Raw genomic sequence first — 22244 nt, 5'->3', positions numbered from 1 at the left:
TTAACTTAAAACTTGGCACATGATTTGCTGTATACTGCCCATAACTATCCTGAAAATGTCAAGGTGTTTGCTAACACGCACTGCAAATTATTTACATTGAGCACTTTAAGAAGGGCAAAATACTTCATATGGACGTGTTTACTGTTGATTAATGTGCCAAAACATAATCCAATTGCCTTAAAACTTGGCAGAAGACATACTTTACAATGCCCACAACTATCCTGAAAATTCCATTGCTTTTGCTGAGATACACTGCAAATTATTCACGTTAAGCACTTTCTGAAGGAACAGTCTAAAACACTTAATGTGGATAATTGGGCCAAGACATACACACCAGTGTACACATCAAACTGAATGGGACTGCCAGGGACCCCTGCTGTGTTAATCCGATGGGCCATTAGTCTTTCTGCAGAAATATCACTGAAATGTTGCAGCATGTACCCAACATGTACCCAGCATGTACCCAGCATGTACCTGGGTCTTGTTGGTGATAGCCCCAGAATTTCCAAGGCAAGTTTTAGAATACTCGTCGGCGCGCCTGTAGGTAGGGAGAACCTACAGAGACAGTAGGAGGGAATTCTGGTAAGTGCATCTGCAGGGAGCCAAGCTTTATGTACAGTATCATGTGTCCAGTATTATCCACAGTGGTATTCATATGCCTCTTTAAGCAAGTGTGTCTTAAGGTGAGTCTTAAAGGTGGATAGAGAGGGTGCTAGTCGGGTATTGAGGGGAAGGGCATTCCAGAGGTGTGGGGCAGTCAGTGAGAAAGGTTTAAGACGGGAGAGGGCTTTAGATACAAAGGGGTAGAAAGAAGCCATCCTTGAGAAGAACGCAAGAGTCGGGATGGTGCATAACGAGAAATTAGGGCTGAGATGTAAGGAGGGGCAGAACAGTGTAAAGCTTTAAAAGTGAGGAGGAGAATTGAGTGTGAGATGCGGGATTTGATCGGAAGCCAGGAGAGGGATTTCAGGAGGGGAGACGCGGAGACAGATTTAGGAAAGAGTAGAGCGATTCTGGCAGCAGCATTTAGGATAGATTTTAGGGGAGACAGGTGAAAGGCAGGAAGGCCGGAGAGCAGGAGGTTACAGCAATCAAGACGGGAGAGAATGAGAGCCTGTCAGAGTTTTAGCAGTCGAGCAAAAGATGAACGGGCGTATCTTTGAGATATTGCAGAGGAAAATGTGACAGGTTTTAGAAACGTTTTGAATGTGAGAGGAGAATGTGAGAGAGGAGTCAAGTGTGACCCCTAAGCAGCATGCTTGGGCTACTGGGTGATTTATGGTACTTCCAACAATAATGTGGTAGGAGGAAGTAGGGCCAGGTTTGGGAGGAAGTATGAGGAGCTCTGTTTTTGATATGTTAAGTTTAAGGCGGCGTTGGGCCATCCTGGATGATATCGCAGAGAGACATTCAGAAATTTTGGTTTGTACAGCAGGTGTAAGGTCTGTGGTTGAAAAGTAAATTTGTGTGTCTTCAGCATAGAGGTGATATTTAAACCCAAGAGATGTTATTAGGTCACCTAGAGAGAGTGTACAGAGAAAAGAGAAGAGGTCCCAGTATAGAGCCCTGGGGTACCCACACAGAGAAATCAATAGAGGAGGAGGAGGTGTTAGCAGAAGAGACACTGAAAGTACGATGGGAGAGGTAAGAGGAGATCCAGGATAAAGCTTTGTTCCGAATACCAAGAGTATAGAGAATGTGAAGGAGAAGAGGGTGGTCCACAGTGTCAAATGCTGCAGAGGGGTCGAGTAGTATGAGTAGAGTGTAATGACCTCTGTCTTTGGCAGCATGGAGGTCATTAGTTATTTTAGTGGGCTGTTTCAGTGGAGTGAGCAGTGCGGAAGCCAGATTGTAGAGGGTCCTGGAGAGAATAGGTGTTGAGAAAATGGAGCAAGTGAGAGAATACAAGACGTTCAAGGAGTTTAGAGACAAAAGGCAGGAGGGAGACAGGTCGATAGTTAGAAAGACAGGTAGAGTCAAGCTTTCTGTTTTTGAGTGATAGTATAACTGTTGCATGCTTGAAGGAGGATGGAAAGGTACCAGAGTAGAGGGAGGAGTTAAAAATGTGTGTGAGCATCGGGATTATAGTAGAACCAAGAGGTTTTAGGAGATGGGAGGGAATGGGGTCAAGAGGGCAAGTGGTAGAGGGAGAAGAGGAGATCAACAGTGACACATCCTTCTCTGAAACAGTGGAAAAAGTGTCAAGGAAGGCAGGAGGAGAGTTAGGAAGCGGTGTAGGATGGGAGGAGGAAACAGAGGGGATGTTCTGACGTATGGATTCCACCTTTTCCTTAAAATTGTCAGCAAAGTCCTGAGGTGAGATGGAGGAAGAAGAGGACACTGAGGGTGGTTTGAGTAGAGGGTCAAAGACAGAGAATAGTCGGGGTGGGTTAGACTTGTGTGTGTTGATTAATGAAGAAAAGTAGGTTTGTTGAGCTTGAGAGAGGGCAGAGTTGAAACAGGATAGCATAAATTTGTAGTGAAGGAAGACTGCGAGAGTGTGATATTTCCTCCATAGGCGTTCAGAGGAATGCAGCATGCGCGTGTGGGAATTTAGCTATGGTCTGGGGTTAGAAGGGCGAGGACGGCAGAGAGAAAGCGTGGCATGTAGATCAAGAGAGGCGGATAAGGCAGAGTTGTAGCTCCTGACCAGGTTGTCAGGGTCTGTAGCAGAGCTGATAGAGGAGTGGGAGGGGCATAAAGTGGACTCAAAGGCTGGTAGCTTAATAGAGCACAGGTTTCTGCAGAACCGATGAGTAGATGGAGGTGGAGAAGGGGAGAAGCGAGATAGAGAGACTGAGATGAGGTGATGGTCAGAGAGAGGAAAAGGGGAAATGGAGAAATCAGAGAGAAAAGTTTTTAGTGAAAACTAGGTCTATGTAGTGGCCATCCTTGTAGGTGCTGGCTGCAGTCGACAGTTGAAGGCAAAAAGAAGAGGTTAGAGAGATAAAGTGGGATGGCCAGGGGAGAGAGGGGTCATCAATGTGGCAATTGTAGTCCCCAAGGAGAAGAACAGGGGAGTCTGAGGAGAGAAAGAAATAGAGCCAGGTTTTAAAGTGAGAGAGAAAGACAGAAGGGGGATAAGTAGAGGTAGGTGGGCGATAGATGACCGCGACGTTTACAGGGAGAGGTGAGAAGATCTGGACAGTGTGAGCCTCAAAGGAGGGAAAAACAAGAGAGGGAGGAATAGGAAGGGTTCGTAACGGCAGAGAGAGGAGAGGAGGAGCCCAACACCTCCACCCCTGCCATCAGTGCGAGTAGTGTGGGAGAAAGAAAGGCCACCATAAGAGAGGGCAGCTTCCAGAGCAGAGTTAGTCTGAGTGAGCCAGGTCTCTGTTATAGCAAATAGGAGCAGAGATTGATAGAGAAAGAAGTCCTGCACAGAGAGGAACTTGTTAGAAAGGGAGCGAGCATTCCAAAGGGCACAGGAGAAAGGGGGAGAGGAGGGAGGGTGGCATGAGATGGGGATGAGGTTAGAGGGGTTGACACCCGAAGGAGTAGAGGTTGCATTTGGCAGGTGAGGATGAGAGCATGTAGAAATAAGGCAGGGACCAGGATTGGGAGAGATATCCCCAGAAGCAAGGAGGAGAAGCATGGAAAGAAAGAGAATGTGTGAGGAGGATTTGTAGGGGTGTTTTTTAGTGCAGGGGATATAGCTGTGTAGTGTCAGAGGACGCAGGTAAGAAAGGAGTTCATGTGAACTGAGAAGTGGTAAAGTAAGGAGAGATGGAGATATGTGAATAGAGTTAGAAAGATACTGAGGCTGGTAGAAAGAAGTGCATAATTTGAGAAGATGTGAGGTCACAGCAAATATAAATAATAAAGGCGGCTCAGATGTGCAGTTTGGGATAGATAATATCCTCCTTTCCAGCGTAGATAAAATGCAATAACCAGTAGGTGTTCTTTTCAACTTCCTTTTAAACTTCAGTTGTCCTTGCTACTTACAATGGGCTACTTGGAGATGGTCTGCAGGCAGCTTAGGGCTGTTCTGCCTGGGTTTATATGGGCCTAAGGTATTTTCAGTTGTATATACTAAAATACACACAGCAAAGTAAATAAACTGTAACGGATCGGGGGACTCGCTCTTCTCAGCCCCTGAAGAAGTATCATCCAGATACGAAACGCGTAGGATTACTATATATCTCTTTGAGCCGAATTGTTTGCACAAGTTAAAGAGACTTTTACTGCTCGCGCACCTCCCATTGGAGATTTACACCGGGTGTGACGTCACACGCGTGCGCGGAGCGCAACGTCACGGCTGTTCGACGGGCTGCTAGGCGTGGAAACGAGGGACCGGTGACTTCGATCTGTGCAGGGAGGAATCGTTTGTGGACAGAGAGACTGTGTGGGGACACAAACACGGTGTGACTGCTCCCCCCTAAGGAATCTCCGTTATCCGCGGTTTCCCCAGTTGCAGCTGTGAGACGAGTTGCATGCCACTGACTGCTGCGACGGAGCTAACTGATGCACAGAGAGGGTGACAGACATCCATCCAAGGGCACCTACACCATCGCCTATCCCGCCGACGGCTGTGTGGTAATTTGTGTATTGTACACGAAATGCTTAAGTTCTAACCAATTGATGTACGCAGATATATTACCCTTCTATAAATAATTCAACACAGTTTGATTTACTTCACTATTGCATTTTGCGCTTGTGTTTTCTTATATTTTCAGTTCTTGGGAGTGTTTGAGCCACTCCATTCATCCAGCAGCAAACGCCATTAACCTACAGATTTGTATAGTTTTATTTATCACTTCCACAGTAGCGTTGTGCTGGAATTTATTGTCTTGCACATAAAATGAATGAGGGTTTAATTAATTACATCACTGTATATTGTTAAGACACTGTCTATTATCACAATTGGGATATTTCTGGTTGCGCACATCATTTTTCTTTCTGTGTTAGCAAACACCTTGACATTTTAGTTATGGGAAGTATACAGCACATCATGTGCCAAGTTTTAAGTTAATCGAGTTATGTTTTGACACTTTAATTCACATTAAGCACTTTTTATTAAGCATTTTCCACTTTCAGAAAGTGCTTAATGTACATAATTTGCAGTGCATGTTATTAAAAGCCATGAAATTTGCAGGACAGTTTGGGGGAGTGCAAAGCATGTACTGTGCCAAGTTTGAAGGCAATTGGTGTATGTGTTGCCACATTAATCCACATTAATTTTTTTTGACATTAATCGTTTTAGACTGTTGTCTTTCAGCAACTGGTTAACGTTCATAATTTGCAGTGTCCTGGAACTAGATTCCATATTCCTCTGTCTTCCCCTTTAGTTATGGGATTCATTTCTCCCTTCTTTAGTTGCCTGTCAGTTTCCCCTGTCCCAGCAGCAACGCTGTATGTAAAATGCAACATTATTGCAATATGTTGTTTACACAGCCTGTGTTGGTTGCCTGCAGCTCATACTGTATTCTCCTAGCTGAGAGTGGGCTATTCCTACCCCCCTGTCCTTGCTGACAGTTAGTATAGTCCCACTTCCTATCTAGTGTGACCCTTACTCCTCATTTCCTTTTGACCCTGGACTCTGAGTGAGTAACTGCCTGCTATCACCCCAGCAAGGCCTTTTTGTTTTACACTGTCTCATCATTGATACACTGCACAGCAGACAGAGAAGCACTCTCTCCCCACACTCCATCTACAAGCACCTATCTCCCTGTGTTTCCCCTCAATAAAACCAAGAAAGAGAAAAGGACTTGTTTGAGCTTTGGAAGAGGTGAGACACGAGTTAAGCTACCTGGAGTCATTCATACACCATTCGTGACCCTGGCTTCAGGATAGTAAAACAAAGACCTGTGTTAGGGAATCACACAGCAGCTACTACTCAAAGACCTTATGCTATACAGAATAGTCTCTGAACCCCAGGACAAGCAGCAGCTTCACTCTGCCAGACAGGGCGCCGGGCCCGCTGCGAGGGGGGGCCGCAGCGCTCGCGCGAGAGCTACTCCTGCTCTCAATAGAATTGAGAGCAGGAACTCGCGTCGAGCGTTACGGCACGCCCCCGGCGGTTCAGCCAATGAGGGCGAACCTGCCGGGTGACGTCATGGCCGCACCCACGTCACTCCCTCGCCACGCCCCCCCCCGGTCTCTCTCTCTGCAGCTCCCTGCAGACCAGGTAATCGGCTGCACGCGCCGCCAATCTCGCGGGCGCGCGTTGCAGCTGATTTACCGGGGCCTTAGCCTTACAGATAAGCAAGCAGCTTACACTGCACAAGCAACCCTGCACACAAGGCAGCAGCTTTGCAAACAGACTGTACACACAAACCTAATTGCCTTTTTCTCTGTCTGAGTTCACCCTCTGCACAGCCCTATTGTGAGGATCCATCTTCCCACCTACCCCTGCGCACGTTCCCACGGCCAGCGCCATCAAGGGCCACGCCGCCGGACACCCGCCAGGACACGGGTCCGAGCCAACGGACACCTGTGAGTACAGCTACCCCTACGCTGCACGCTGCAGGACACCGCTTGGCATCATCTGAGACAGACGCCCATCGCTGACAAGGTGAAAGACCGCACGCCACACGCACTGGCAAAAGGCCTACACACACCTACAGCATGGCAGAACTCAGAGCCTCACCAGACATCACGCAGGAAAGCGATCACTCAGACACAGAGACCGCTGCGCAACTGCAACAGGCGCAGGCAGGCGCAAGGCCCAAACGGACAGTCACACTGACACAAAAGGCCCGCGAAAAATACGAGACTGACATTGAAGCGCACCGCGCTAAATTAGAGTTGGCCTGGAAGACTACCACATTTGGGATACGCAATGTCGCCGCCGCTGGCAATTCCGTACAACAGCTCGAGCAGGCAATAACTCAATTAAAGATAGATCACTTATGCTACCAAGAGCTATCAGAGGCATATGTCACTTACCTGGCCAGGGCTAACACCGGCGAAAGCCTGCATGAAAGAGACTTACAGCATAACCTTGACTTGACACGTGACAGCCGCGTGCGAACCTCTATCACGGAAGCCGAAAGGAAGAGGAAAGACCTTTTGCTGGAAACTGCATCGCAGCGCTCAAGCACATCCAGACACTCATCAAGGTCAGCAAGATCAGCACAATCCAACACGTCTAGCGCGAGCACAAGCGCTACCAAGGCGCGAGCCACCGCAGAGGCCGCACGTGCCAGGGCCGAATATGGTCGGAGAGAGGCAGCCGTAAGGGCAGAAAAGGCGCGCATAGAAGAGGAGGAGCAGGTCGCCGCCTCTGCCGCCGCCGCTGCTACCACCGCCGCTGCCAATGCGCATAGAAAGGCCGAATTAGACGCGGATCTAGAGGCTCTAAGCAAAGAAGAGGACGCCGCTGCCGCCATAGCCCAAGCCGAAGTCCTAGAAGCAGCTGCGAGACAGGACGGCGGGGAGCTACCGTACAGACGGATAGCCTCAGAGGATCCAGCCCAACGCACTGAAGACTACGTAAGGAGCCTCTTCAGTGTAAACACCAGCGCACCATCTCAACACGGAGGGAGTGACACCACAGACAACGAAGACTCGCTAGGACCACGAGGAGAAGACGCTGCTCCGTCAATGGCACATGCTGCCTGGGATAGCCACAGCCGCAACAGTGATCCACACGCCAGAGCGCACACGGATGCACCACAACAGGCTCGTAATCCAGGTACACCCACGCGGGAGAAAACAGCCCCTCACACTGGCCAACAGCCATCACGTGTCCACGCCAAGGAAGAGGCGACCGCACAGACCCTCCCAGCAACTACCTCAGAACGGGACAAACGCGCCGATGTCTCAGGTCTGACAGACATAGCCAAGTACATGATCCGGCGCGACTTGGTGCACGCAGGACTCATCAGCTTCGACGACCGCCCTGAGAACTACCGGACGTGGAAGTTCACGTTCAAAGACGCAATCGACAGCTTGGACTTCTCAGCAAGGGAAGAGCTCAACCTGTTAGTCAAGTTCCTGGGGAACGTATCCAGGGAGCAAGCGCAGAGACTTCGGGCGGCAAACGCGCACCAACCCCAAGTAGGTCTTGACCTAGTGTGGGAAAGGCTAGAAGAGTCCTATGGCAGCCCCGAAGCAGTCGAGGATTCACTCTTCAAAAGAATCGAGAGCTTCCCCAAGACCACAACTAAAGACTACTCGAAGTTACGAGATCTTGGAGACCTGCTGCAAGAACTGGAGTTCGCAAGGAAAGACCATTCCTTAATAGGTCTCAACGCCCTAGATTCAGCTCGTGGAGTGAGACCTATCCTGGAGAAGCTACCCTTCAACCTCCAAGAAAGGTGGATTTCCCAAGGTTCCAAATACAAAAGGGAGAAGCAGGTTGTCTACCCCCCATTCTCAGTTTTCTTGAGCTTCATTCGCGAAGCAGCAAAGACAAGGAACGACCCCAGCTTCATCTTAGGGGCGCAAACCACATCCAGCGCCAGCCACCCGAGGAACGAAAGGTCAACAGCAAGGTACAAGGACTCCAGAACACCCATCTCGGTCCACAGGACGGACGTGCCCCCTACGACCCACGCGAGTCCCGGCCAGACGGCCGACAGGGACAAAAAACCAAGGGACCTTAACAAAGAATGCCCTATCCACAAAAGGCCGCATCCACTTAACAAGTGCTTCGGATTCAGGATGAAACCCATAGAGGAGCGAAAGAACCTACTCAGAGAATGGGGAGCCTGTTTCAAATGTTGTGCTTCCACAACTCATTTATTCAAGGACTGCAAAGAAGCTATGAAATGCACAGAGTGCGATAGCGACAGGCACATAGCCGCTTTACACCCAGAGGCTATGAAGCCCAAAGCAAGCAAAGCCCCTAACCCTCCGACGAAGCAGGGCGGGGAGGAAGAAGTGGGAGACACACCCCCCACGACGTCGGTAGCGTCCAAATGCACAGAGGTATGTGGAGAAGGAAACGATGGTAGATCTTGCTCTAAAATATGTCTGGTAGCAGTGCACCCAGAGGGACAACCCCAAAGAACCAAAAGGATGTATGCAATCATCGACGACCAGAGCAACCGATCGCTGGTCAGGTCAGAATTCTTCGATATGTTCAACATACAAGACAGTACTTCTCCTTACACTCTCAGAACGTGCGCAGGGCGAATGGAGACTACAGGGAGAAGAGTGAATGGCTACACCATATGCTCAATAGACGGCAAAGTGAGCATGCCTCTTCCCACACTCATCGAGTGCAATCACATGGCAGAAGATAGGAGTGAGATCCCCACACCAGATGTGGCGCGACACCATCCCCATCCAAAAGCTATTGCCAATCATATCCCACCATTAGACGAAGACGCCCAGATCCTGCTGCTACTTGGCAGAGACATCATGAGAGCACACAAGATCCGCGAACAGCGAAACGGGGACCACAACGGCCCAAGCGCTCAAAGGCTTGATCTAGGATGGGTGGTAGTGGGAGAAGTATGCATAGACAGGATACGAGGACCCGACAACGTAGGCGCCCTACGAACGAACTTGTTGGAGAACGGTCGTATATCCCACTTCAAACCTTGTCCGAACCACTTTCAGGTCCACGAGAAGCTCGAGACTAAAAGGAACTATGGAGACGTGCCTGTGGCAGGAAAATACCCCAACGACCTAGGGAGTACAGTGTTCCAGACAACAAAGGACGACGACAAACAGGCGCCATCAATGGAAGACAAAGAATTCTTGAGGTTAATGGATAAGGAGCTCTTCAAGGACGAATTAGGCAGTTGGGTGGCCCCACTACCTTTCCGCTCGCCAAGAAGACGCCTCCCAAACAACAGAGACCATGCCATGTCTAGGCTCGCTTCGCTCCGCCGTAACCTACAAAGGAAACCGGAGACTAAGGAACACTTTGTAACCTTTATGCAAAAAATCTTCCACAGTGGCCATGCAGAGTCGGCGCCCCTACTGAAAGAAGGCGAAGAATGCTGGTACCTCCCGTCGTTTGGCTTCTACCACCCCCAAAAACCTGGCCAAATTCGAGTGGTATTCGACTCCAGTGCTCAGCATCAGGGAGTCTCCCTAAACGATGTTCTCCTCACCGGGCCAGATCTGACGAACAGTCTTCTGGGAGTGCTGATCCGCTTCCGCAAGGAACCTATCGCCGTAACCGCAGACATTCAACAGATGTTCCACTGTTTCCTGGTGCGAGAAGACAACCGTAATTACCTAAGATTCCTGTGGTTCCAAGATGACGACATAGATAATGAAATCAAAGAGTACCGCATGAAAGTACATGTCTTCAGGAACAGCCCATCACCTGCGGTGGCTGCCTACGGCCTCAGAAGAACGGCCAAAGACGGGGAAGCAGAGTTCGGGAGAGACGCCAGGAGCTTCGTCGAAAGAGACTTCTACGTGGACGACGGGTTAAAATCAGTTCCCACCGAAGAAGAAGCCATAGATCTACTCAAGAGGACACAAAAGATGTTAGCCAAGGCCAACCTAAGGTTGCACAAAATAGCTTCCAACAGTGCCACAGTGATGAAGGCATTCCACACAGATGATCAAGCAAACGATCTAAAGAATTTGGATCTGGGGACCGATACGCCTCCCATACAGCGGAGCCTGGGGATAAGCTGGAATCTTAAAACAGACACCTTTACGTTCCAGGTAGCCATCGAAGAAAAACCCTTCACACGTCGCGGAGTCCTGTCCACCGTTAACAGTCTCTACGACCCGCTAGGATTCGTGGCTCCTGTCACTATACAAGGGAAGTCCCTCCTCAGAGAAATGTCCTTTGAAAAACAGGAATGGGACACCCCACTACCTCCAGAAAAACGGAAAGAGTGGGAAACGTGGAAACACTCCTTGAAGGCCCTCGAGCAACTTCAAATCCCACGCCCCTATTCACCTATATCTCTCACCGCCGCGCACAGCAAAGAGCTTTGCGTGTTCTCAGATGCCTCCACCAAAGCTATAGCAGCGGTGGCCTACCTAAAAACCACGGACGTGGATGGAAGTTGCCACATCAGGCTCATCCTTGGCAAAGCTAAGCTGGCGCCACAACCCGACCATACTATACCCAGACTAGAGCTGTGTGGTGCAGTGTTAGCAGTAGAACTGGCGGAGCTTATCGAGAATGAGATGGACAGCAAACCAGATGCCGTCAAACTCTACACAGATAGCAAGGTGGTACTGGGATACATCTACAATAAGGAAAGGAGATTCTACGTATACGTAGCTAACCATGTAGAAAGAATCAGGAAGTCAACCCAACCAGAACAATGGCACCACGTGCCCACAGAGCAAAATCCCACAGATCACGCCACCAGATCAGTACCCGCATCTCAACTGCAGAATACGTCGTGGCTCACAGGACCAATGTTTCTTGCGCAGCCCGCGGAAATGCCACCAACCCCAGTTGGCAACTTTGAACTCGTGGATCCCGAGAAGGATACGGAGATAAGACCTATCACAGAGACTATCCTCCTAATGCCTAAATCGGACTATAACAAAGAAGAACTGGCTACCAGTTCTATGGACTCTGAGAGACATTGTGGTGCATCAAGCTAACCTAGAGCTGTGCATTCACCTACCTTACCGAGATGGCAAGGATTTCAAGCTGGTGGTACCGGACGGTATCCCATCGTTATGTGGAGACGAATTTTGCATGTTATGTTGTATTGCACATATGTTCCACATATACATAGAATAGTGGTATCTCCAGATACCAGACGGGGAGTGTCCTGGAACTAGATTCCATATTCCTCTCTCTTCCCCTTTAGTTATGGGATTCATTTCTCCCTTCTTTAGTTGCCTGTCAGTTTCCCCTGTCCCAGCAGCAACGCTGTATGTAAAATGCAACATTATTGCAATATGTTGTTTACACAGCCTGTGTTGGTTGCCTGCAGCTCATATTCTCCTAGCTGAGAGTGGGCTATTCCTACCCCCCTGTCCTTGCTGACAGTTAGTATAGTCCCACTTCCTATCTAGTGTGACCCTTACTACTCATTTCCTTTTGACCCTGGACTCTGAGTGAGTAACTGCCTGCTATCACCCCAGCAAGGCCTTTTTGTTTTACACTGTCTCATCATTGATACACTGCACAGCAGACAGAGAAGCCCTCACTCCCCACACTCCATCTACAAGCACCTATCTCCCTGTGTTTTCCCTCAATAAAACCAAGAAAGAGAAAAGGACTTGTTTGTGCTTTGGAAGAGGTGAGACACGAGTTAAGCTACCTGGAGTCATTCATACACCATTCGCGACCCTGGCTTCAGGATATGCAGTGTATGTCAGCAAAAGCCATGTAAATTTCAGGATAGTTGCGGGCCGTGTAAAGTATGTGTTCTGCCAAATTTTAATGTAATTGTATTATGTTTTGGCACATTAATTAAAGTTACGCATTTCCATATGAGATACTGGGCCCTTCTTAGAGTGCATAATGTAAACAATTTGCAGTACAAACACTTTGTAATTTTCAGGATAGTTGTGGGCAGTATACAGCACCTCATGTGGCAAGTTTTAAATGAATCACTTTATGTTTTGACTCCTGGATTCACAATAAACGCGTTTATGTGAGCATTTTCCACTTTCAGAAAGTGGTTAATGTACATAATTTGCGGTGCATGTTATCAAAAAACATGAAATTTTATGGATAGTTTGGAGGAGTGCAAAGCATGTTCTGTGCCAAGTTTGAAGGCAATTGGTGTATATCTTGCCACATTTACTGCTGCGGCCGAGTTTATTCGAGCATTTGCCCGTTCTCGGCCGCAGCAGTAACCTGGCGCGCGCCGGAGGGTGCCGGGCGCGCGCCGAAGCAGCGGAGGAGCGCCCTCCGATCGGGGCTTTCTTCCTCCCGCTGCCGGGTCCGCCGGGTCCCCCGGAACCCCCTGCCGCCATCCCCCACATCGCGGGACACCAGGGCTCCCTCGGGGAGCCCTGGACGCGCGTGCAGGGGGCGCAGGCACCCGATGACGCGTGACCGCACATCGGTGACGCACGGCACGCCGAGGGGATGCCACTAGCAAGCCGGGAAATCTCCCGGCTTGCGGAACCGGCCGCACTGCAATAAAACGTGTCGCCAGTGTATCCACAATAATCGTTTTTCACATTAAACATTTTAGTCTATCCCAAGGTGTCCGCCTACTGAAAAAAAACAACATCACACAAAAGAAAATGCAGTTGAGAAGATAACGATACAGTATATTTTGTAATAATGCGATTTGTTTTCTCCTTTCTCAGGCTGCGGTGTCCCAGCCATTAAACCGGTTACTTCTGGGTTCGGTAAGATTGTGAATGGTCAGAACGCTGTGTCAGGGTCATGGAGGGAGACATGAAGAGAGGGAGACATGGAGGGAGGGAGATACGGAGGGAGGGAGACATTGAGGGAAAGAAACACAGAGGGAAAGAGGCACGGAGGGAGACAAGGGCAGGGAGGGAAATATGGAGGGATACACATAGCGAGAGAAACACAGAGCGAGGGAGACACGGAGGGAGATAGATGGAAATGCAGGGAGACACAGAGAAAGAGATAACCGGAGATAGGAAGACATGGAGGGAGACCCAGATGGATGGAAACACAGAGGAAAGGAGACATGGACGGAGACACGGAGGGAGACCCTGAAGGAGGTAGACACTGAGAGAGAGACACAAAGAGGGAGGGAGACACGGAGGGAGGGAGGGAGGGAGACACGGAGGGAGCGAGACACAGAGGGAGTGAGACACAGAGGGAGTGAGACACAGAGGTAGAGGGATATGGAGAGAGAGATACGGGAAGGAAAGTAGATATGGAGGGAGAGAGACACGGAGGGAGAGAAACACAGGAAAGAAAGCCACGGGGAGAGAGACGTTGCTGCTGTAGTGCATGCTAGTTTCTATAATTTAAATCATAAGATTAACACTCCGGGGGTCCTTTGGTGAACCCCAGAAATTTGCCCAAAGCCCAAAGTGGTCATGCACCCCTGTGCCACGGGACTGGTATAATAGTTGCTCAATGCAATTCTAACATACAGAGCTTTCAATTCTTCACACATCTCTCCTTCCTGTGTGCAACAAATTCACACTTCTCCCAATCCAAGGAACCACCACAACTTGGACCCATAACACCTGTTTGCAATGGGGGATACTTGTCTATATAGCGGGTGCCATGCATCAAGGTGTTTGGGTGCTGCATAAAAACGTCACACAAAAGAAAATGGAGTTGAGAAGACGACAATATATTTTGCAATAATGCGATTTGTTTTCTCCTTTCTCAGGCTGCGGTGTCCCAGCCATTAAACCATTTATTTCTGGGCACGCCAGGATTGTGAATGGTCAGAACGCAGTGTCTGGGTCCTGGCCATGGCAGGTGTCCCTACAGGTAGGAACCCTAGATATTCTTCTAAACGTGGCATGTAACACCCACGGAAACCGATACGCTAGATATCTTTAAGGAAGGGCGAGATATCGTTTTACAAAGGAAAGGTATACACGTGTTTGCCAAATATTATTATTTGTGTTATTATTATATTTATTATATAAAGTGACATGGTACAATGTGGGAACAGCAGTTATATAAGTATAGCCTTGGTCCCACCCCCTGGTCCCCCGTATGCCCCCTACCTCTGGCTGCAGCTGTACCTGTCAGGGAGGTTGGGGGAAAGTGTGGGGAAATTACAGCAGGTGACCTAATCGCTGGAGGCTACTGGCGGCTCTCCTTGCAGGCCACCGCCATCTTGGTTGCGATCATGCATGCGCAGTGTAGGCACGCGAGGTGGCCATTAGGAGAATAGATCCACAGGGGACTACAGCCTTCAGGATGCACTGTGGCGACGGATTACACGGGCTGCAAAAGCCAATGGCATGGCCGGATTCTCCTGCTATAGAGAATAAATACATTGCTTGTGCTTGGAGCATGCCAGTCGGAGCTGGGACGAGCAAGGGGTAGGGTGTGTGACTCCTGCACTAGGCCAAAGACCCCCTTGGGCCCCAGCTAGGCCCCGACTCCCCTCAACTTGTGATTGCGACAGGGACCGACCCATCAGTTAGGGTCAGGGCCCCTTTTGTACCAGGTCGAGGGATAAAGCCAGGATGTGGCGGCGAACTGGAGATCCGGTTGTCTGGTACTAGACCACCATACTGAGAGAGAGACAATAAAGGTGGGACACTCTTGCTTGACACCACCCAACGCAGAGGCGGACTTTTCGCGGACAACGACAGCATGGGACCGGACGGCCCTTATCTACAGTCGGCACTACCGGGTGCTGGAGTACTCGGCAGGTACCAACAGGTGCACCAACTATACAGACGTTAATTGTGGGCAGCGCTGTCTCACACACTTGGGTGAGTTGCTACTTGTGGACACCAGGGTGGTTGGATGCCCAAGGGCCCCTCAGTACTTTGGGGGACTATCTCGCCAGGTGTGGACACTGTGTTGGAGGGTACAGGCCTCCTGTGAGCCACAAGTAACACACCATATACACAGTAGCTGCCATATGTCCCAGGGGGTGTGGAAAAGTGTTCTACAATTAGAGGTGCTGCTGAGATCTCAGACCTGGGGTGCCCTACTCAGCAGTCAAATTAGTAAGCATATCAGAACCCCACCAGGTGTGTATTCTCGCAGCAAGAGGTCCATGACTGGGCTCTCGAATGTCACATACACCCACGCCAAGTGGTTTCCGTGAGAGGCATCCCCCCTCACAACTATGGTTGATGTGCGTAACCACATGAGAAAATCTCCGGGTCTGGCCAACACCAGGCTCCTAGGCCGCAAATATGACAATGCCTATCACTGGAGTGCCATCCGACTGGCAACCGAGCAAGAAATATGTATGGAGGATGCTCCTCAGGCCCTAAGTCTATCAGAGGTATTGCTTGAGAGTTACCCCCTCATATATCCAGGGCTACCCACGTCCTCGACAGCGTCCACTCTGGAACCTCCTCAGTGGTCCCCTATTATGCTAAAGCATCCACCTCTCCCTACAGCCTGGGAATGACCGCAAGTACACCAGTCCGGGCAGACTTACCCATACCCAGGGTAACCTTCACCCCAAGTGTTGTACCAGAGACACCCACCCCTATCTGGCAGGAGAGAAGTTCTACGCAGGCCCCTAGCCCAAGGCCGGAAAATGATAGTCGCTTATCAAGTGACGGCTCCCCATTTGGCGTGACCCTACCACAACTCGTTGAGGCCCTAACCATGTCGTCGCAAAATTACCGAAAGCTCAAGGCCTTCTCCAGGATAATGCACACACCCTTGGGGGAAGAAAGAATTGAGACCTGGAAAGAACATACTCTACTCATGCTTGAAGAGTGGTCCTGCTCCGAGGCCATCAAGAGACAGCAGCTGGTCGAATGTCTCTGACCACTGGCCACTCAACTGGTACAGATGCACCGAGACACAGAGGGAGAAGTCACCGCTCACAAGTTGGTAGAACTCTTCACCCAATCCTACACCGGTGAAGATGATGAGTACGAGCTCCTGGCTCAGTTCAGGGCTCTCCACCACAAGGAGGGAGAGGATTTGTCCGCATTTGTCCACAGGCTCCAATTATCCCCGTGGACGCTGCTCTCTAAGAGGATTATTTAGGCTGCAGTGGTGGACCGGTACCGGTTCAAAGAACTGCAGAAAGGATCACTACCCTGACACCCAATAGCCCTAATGATGTGAGGCGCTCCTGTCACTGCAGTAACCCCTAGCTACATGGACTTATTGTGGCACATCAGAAAGCACGAAGTCCAGCTACACTTTCATGCCCCTAAAAAGACCAAAGATCCCCTCAAGAGTGAATCCAAGGTTGCGTCAGCTGCGAAGGTCAAAGAGACATATAGCACTGAGGAGGATCCTTCTCCCAAGTCGCGTCCAGCCAAGTCCAGGACGTCCGGGAGAGTCCCCTACCTATAGGGCCCTCATGGACCCAAGTGGCACCATCTGCTTCAGCTGTGGCCATAATGGTCATTTCCCAGGGAACTGTCCAGAAAAGGAAAAAACAAACCCAACTAGGATGACCCATCCCAAGTTCATGATCTGCAAAGTTCAGGCAGCTGAAACAACCTCCCGCCCACAGAGAGCGCATCAGCACCAAACCCCAATGAAACACCTCCATCGGACGCTTACCATCGTGTAGGATCGGCTGCCATCATCCATGTCCTCGTGGACGGCATATATGCATCGGCTTTGCTGGACAATGGGTCCCAGGTGACCATTGTGTACCAGCGGTTCTATAATCAACATCTAACATCTGCCTTTGCAGTTGGCAGACAAGATGAAGCTGTGGGGACTCAGCAATGAGGATTACCCCATTGATGGCGTGGTGCACCGGCAAGTCCCACACCATGGAAGTGGAGGCTCTAATATGACCGGAGCCTCAGTAATACCAAGTTCCCCGATCATATTGGGGACAAACACCGATGTAGTGCGGGCGGTGATCAGAGCCTACTTGCAAGATGCCGGCGAACTACCCTGTCTGCCCTACAAATCCACGCTATACTATGGGAAGAGTGTTGCAAGGTGTTAGTCCAAGTTGGGTACGGGATCACTTATAACCTCAGAGCGGGGGTGACCGAGATTCCACCAGGGGGAGTGAAGCACATGGCCGCAGTGTGCTGTTACCCGTGCCGAGATGAGAGCGAATATAACCCGTTACTCCTGTTGAGACGATGGCCACACAAGCGACCCCCATCTCAGGATGTGAGAGACGTTCTACAGGAGATGGATTGTGACAGAGTCCCGCAGCCCATACGCGTCACCAATAGTGGTGGTGAGGAAGAAGAATGGGTCGGTCCGCCTGTGTGTGGATTATTGGACCCTGAATAATCGCACCGTGCCTTACCAATATACCTTTCCGCGAATTGAAGAACTTCTTAACGCGCTGTCGGGGAGCCAATGGTTCATCGTACCGGACCTGAGATCTACCAGGTACCGATGAGTGCAGAAGATCAGGTTTGTGTGTCCGCTGGGATTCTATCAGTTCACCCATATGCCCCAAGGCATTTGTGGAGCTCCAGCAAAGTTCCAACTTCCAATGAAGAAAACCATCAGTGATATAAATCCACAGGAATGCTTGGTCTACCTGGACAATATCATCATCTTCAGTAAGACTCTGGAGGAGCATGAGGAATGTCTGCTGGAGGTGCTGTATCGGCTGAGCCAGGAGGGCCTGAAGCTGTCCTTAGACAAATGCTGTTTCTGTCGTACGTCTGTGACCTATGTGGGGCACATAGTATCCGCGGATGGAATAGCCACCGATCCTGCCAAAATAGAAGCCGTGGTGAACTGGCCCAGACCAGAGAATGCCGTGGAACTACGTTCTACTATCGCCGGTTTGTGGACGGGTACTCCTGCCAAACAAAGGTTATTAACAACCTTCTCAAAATATACCCTGAGGATACCAGGCAAAAAGCCCCCCCTCCCCATGCTCGAACACCATTTGGCGACAAGTGGACGGCCACCTGTGAAAAAGCATTCAACGACCTGAAAAGGAGCCTAACGGAGGCGCCCATTCTGGCGTACGCCGACCCCGAGCAGCCCTACATTCTCCAACCCCTGATGAAGCCTGGAGTAAGGCGAAACTAGTTGGGTCCACATGGTGGCGCTATCATTGAAGTAACGGAGGAGCAAAGACAAACAGCTCTATTGTTTTGGATCTTGTTGTGTGGCCTTGACGTTAGACGCTGAGAAGAACCGAGGATATCGAGTGTACAGCCGCTGGGAACACTACAGGCCTGAAGCTCTGCAAACCGAGGCACATTGGCGAAGCAAAGCAGTTTTGTCAGCATGGACTCGCTGACCCTTGTAGCTGTGACGCCAGACGCGGAGAGGTTCCAGGCATTAAGTGTTCAGCTGCCCACAAAATTGGAGGATTAAAGCCTTAAAACTTGTGAGTGATTGCAAAACACACACCAAGTGGATCTCACTGGGTATTGGAATTGGAGGACCCTCTCTCCTAAAGGTACAATTAAGAAACTGCCAGTTATCATAACTATTATACGGGAGTAAACCACGGAAAAAAGTATTCAAGAGATCTTTGGGAGATTAATACCCCAGAAATTGGGAACCTCAAGTTTCTTTATTAGGGTGATTTTTCACATACTATGTGGACTAACAAACGTGTATAACAATATCCATTAGAGCACAAAAGGATTAATGAATCAGGCTCCACAAAGGACATTGATTGGAACATTCAAATACCTTCTGGTTTTATTTGCGAATTCCGTACTGCACTGTTAAATTGTTATTATTGTTATATTTTTTATGCTAGCTAGCAATTATATTGTAGTTTAGAATTATTTTAATATATTATTTTTACAAAGAGATCTGTTTTTTTTGTCTTTTACAGTATGTGTATTATATTTTAAGAGGTTCCCTGGCAGAACCTTGGGGGGTTATTACCCAGCCCCCAGAAGACATTATATATAGATCTCTTTTTTACAAATAGAGTACACGATTGGTAGAGCACAGGAATCTGTATTGTTTTTTTGATTCTCTATGTACAGTAGATGTGAGCCTCAACAGCCTAGGTGCAGTCTTGCACCAGAAGTACCCGGCTGGCCTCCGAACAGTGGCCAACATCAGCCACAGTTTGACCCACAACGAGCAGAATTATCCTGTCCATAAGTTGGAATTCCTTGCTCTCAAGTGGGCAATTGTGTACAAACTCCCTGATTACCTGTACTGTGTCACCTTCGAAGTACGAAGGGATAACAATCCGTTGACGTACATACTGACGTCCGCCAAACTTGATGCCACCGGCCACAGATGGCCAACAGCCCCGTCAAACAACCGGTTAACACTGAAGTACAAACCGGGGCACCTGAACATTGGAGCCAATGCTCTATCCAGAAGACCGGGATTGGATACTACCCTGGCCAATGACCTCTGGGAGGAGATCCCTGGACCAGGGATGCAAGCAATGTGCTCAACAGCGACTATCATGGAAGATAAAGTGGCCTTCTCAGAACTGAGGGTCGCGGATTCCTTGACATGCCAATCCATGGCAATTCCTGCCACCTACTGTGATCCAGAGAGGATGAATATCACCCCAGAAAAGATCATCGCATGGAAGGAACTAGTGCAATATCAAATACGGGATCTACTGGCTGGCATTATCCATCAGGCCGTTCAGCAAAACAAGCCTGCATTGCTGAAACGTGCCCATAGCGACATGGTCGCCATACTAATGCGAGAAGTGGACACATTTGAAATTCATAACAGTCTACTCTATCGGTTGGTACAGTACCATAACCACCCAGATAGAAGGCAACTGGTCCTGCTCAGGAAGCTGCAGCATACAGCAGAGACTGCGACTATTCTAACACAAACCAGTGGCAATCGCCAAAAAGACCCAGGTACAACCAGGTACATGCTGGATACATTGCCTTAAACTTGCCTTAAACTAGACCCAGCATTTCTGAATTGATTAATGGCCCATCAGATTAACAGCGGGAGTCCCTGGCAGTCCCATTCAAACTGAATGGGACTGCCAGGGACCCTTGCTGTGTTAATCCAATGGGTCCTTAGTCAATGCAGAAATGCCTTAAACTAGCCAGGTTACACCCAGCACATACCCAGAATGTAACCGGACTAGTATAAGGTGAGCTTTAGAATAGTCGTAGTCTCGTCTGTATGGTCCCGAGATCACTGCATGATGAACATGGCCATCTTCATGAAGAGAAAACCTTTGTGTTGATACGAGACCAGTTCTTCTAGCCACGGATGTGAGAATCAGTAGAACGACACTGTCGCTGATGCTCAAGCTGCTTCCAACGCAAGACCCTCCCCACCAGATGGCACCAATGGCTCACATGAAGAGCTCGGGTCCCATGGACCTGGTGTGCATGGATTTCCTGTGTATTGAACCATGCGCCTGAAGCATCGACAATGCCCAGCCTTGCCCACCAAAGACCAGAAGGCCATCACGGTGGCGAAGATCCTGTGGGAGCGGTACTTTGCGCATTATGGCCTACCCAAATGCCTACATTCAGACCAAGGGAGTAAACTCATCAGAGATATTACTAAAGTTGCTTAGCATCACCAAGTCCCGAATGAGCCCTTACCATCCAGAGGGAGATGCTTTGTCGGAGAGGTTAAACAGAACCCTCCTCGATATGCTCGGTACCCTGAAAGGCGCTCAGAAAAGTGAGTGGAGCAAGCATGTGGAAGCATTGGTACATGCTTACAACTGTACCCGCCACAAGTCCACTGGATTCTCTCCCAACTTCCTTATGTTTGGGCGAGAAGCCCGGCTGCTGGTAGACGTGCGTCTGATGGTATCAGCCAACAGGGGACCCAACACGATGCACTTCCGATACATACAACGGCTCCAAGAAAGCCTGCAGCAGGCCTATCAACTATCAGAAACGTCTTCCTCTCAGCTGTACGCTAACAACAAAAGGCGATATGACCATAAGGTCCGTAACCGGGAAATTAGTCCTGGAGACACAATTCTCCGTAACATCGGGATTCCCGTGAAACATAAATTAGCCAACCATTGGTGAGACGGATTGTCCGAGGTCGAGTCGCAAATGCCGGGCCTCCAGGTTTACCGCATAAAAGACGCGGATGGACGGGTAAGGCACTGGAATCATCTCCTGCCTATCCACAAGTGGAAGATGATGAGCCAGAAATAGAGGCTACACCACTGGACAGTGAGCCAGAAGGATCGGAAGAAGTTGAAGAGACAGTCAAGGAAACCGCAGAGGATCCTATGGAAGGACCCTCTCAAAGGGCACCGAGAAATCAAGGGGCACCTCATGAAGAATCTATAGGTAATGGGCCCAGATAACAAATGCCTATCCGGTGGCTCCAATGAGCCAAGCTCTAGACCCCAGAAGTCCTTGCTTTATACCCAAAAGAGACATTACAGAGACACTAGTACCCATAATGGTAGAGGCTGAGCCTCAGGAATATGGACCTTCCCACTAGAGGGAGTTGAAGAAGGGCTTTGTAGAAGCCAGAGTGCTAGGTACCCTCCAAACCGGGTAACCTACGATTCAATTGGGGCACCCATTATGAGGCTCAGCAGTGGTCTCGCAGTAAGATCAAGGGCCTCATGCACTAAAGTCCAATAGAAAAAATTGCCTTTTTTGACAGCGTTGCTATCACGGTATGCAGAAAGTTCAGAATACCAGTGATACCAACAAATGGTGAGTAGCCAGAGCCGAGATTATCTGCTCTCCGAAAAGGGCTCACCGGCCAGTTGATTCTGCTGCAGAGAGAGAGAGAGAGAGAGAGAGACGCCTCTCTCTCTGCGCAAATCTCACCCGAAATAATAATATTTTCATTTACATTTTATTACTAGTGTAGATGAACAGGGGGTCTATGGAGCAGAACCGCATTGAAATCAGGTCCGGGGACC

General features: G+C 49.5%; 1 protein-coding gene across 1 annotated transcript in view; it reads left to right on the top strand.

The window, feature by feature from the left end:
- LOC142470124 (chymotrypsinogen 2-like) overlaps nt 1-22244 on the top strand; it is a 113403-nt gene that overhangs the window by 4023 nt on the left and 87136 nt on the right. Inside the window, exons 2-3 of the mRNA XM_075577071.1 lie at nt 13153-13194; nt 14166-14269. Of these exons, the coding sequence (XP_075433186.1) occupies nt 13153-13194; nt 14166-14269 (146 nt within the window). The remainder of the gene's footprint in view (nt 1-13152; nt 13195-14165; nt 14270-22244) is intronic.

Source organism: Ascaphus truei, chromosome 19 (genome assembly GCF_040206685.1).
Source record: "Ascaphus truei isolate aAscTru1 chromosome 19, aAscTru1.hap1, whole genome shotgun sequence".
NCBI lineage: Eukaryota > Metazoa > Chordata > Amphibia > Anura > Ascaphidae > Ascaphus > Ascaphus truei.
Note: the sequence above shows the minus strand (reverse complement) of the source record. Positions and strands in the feature narration are given on the sequence as shown.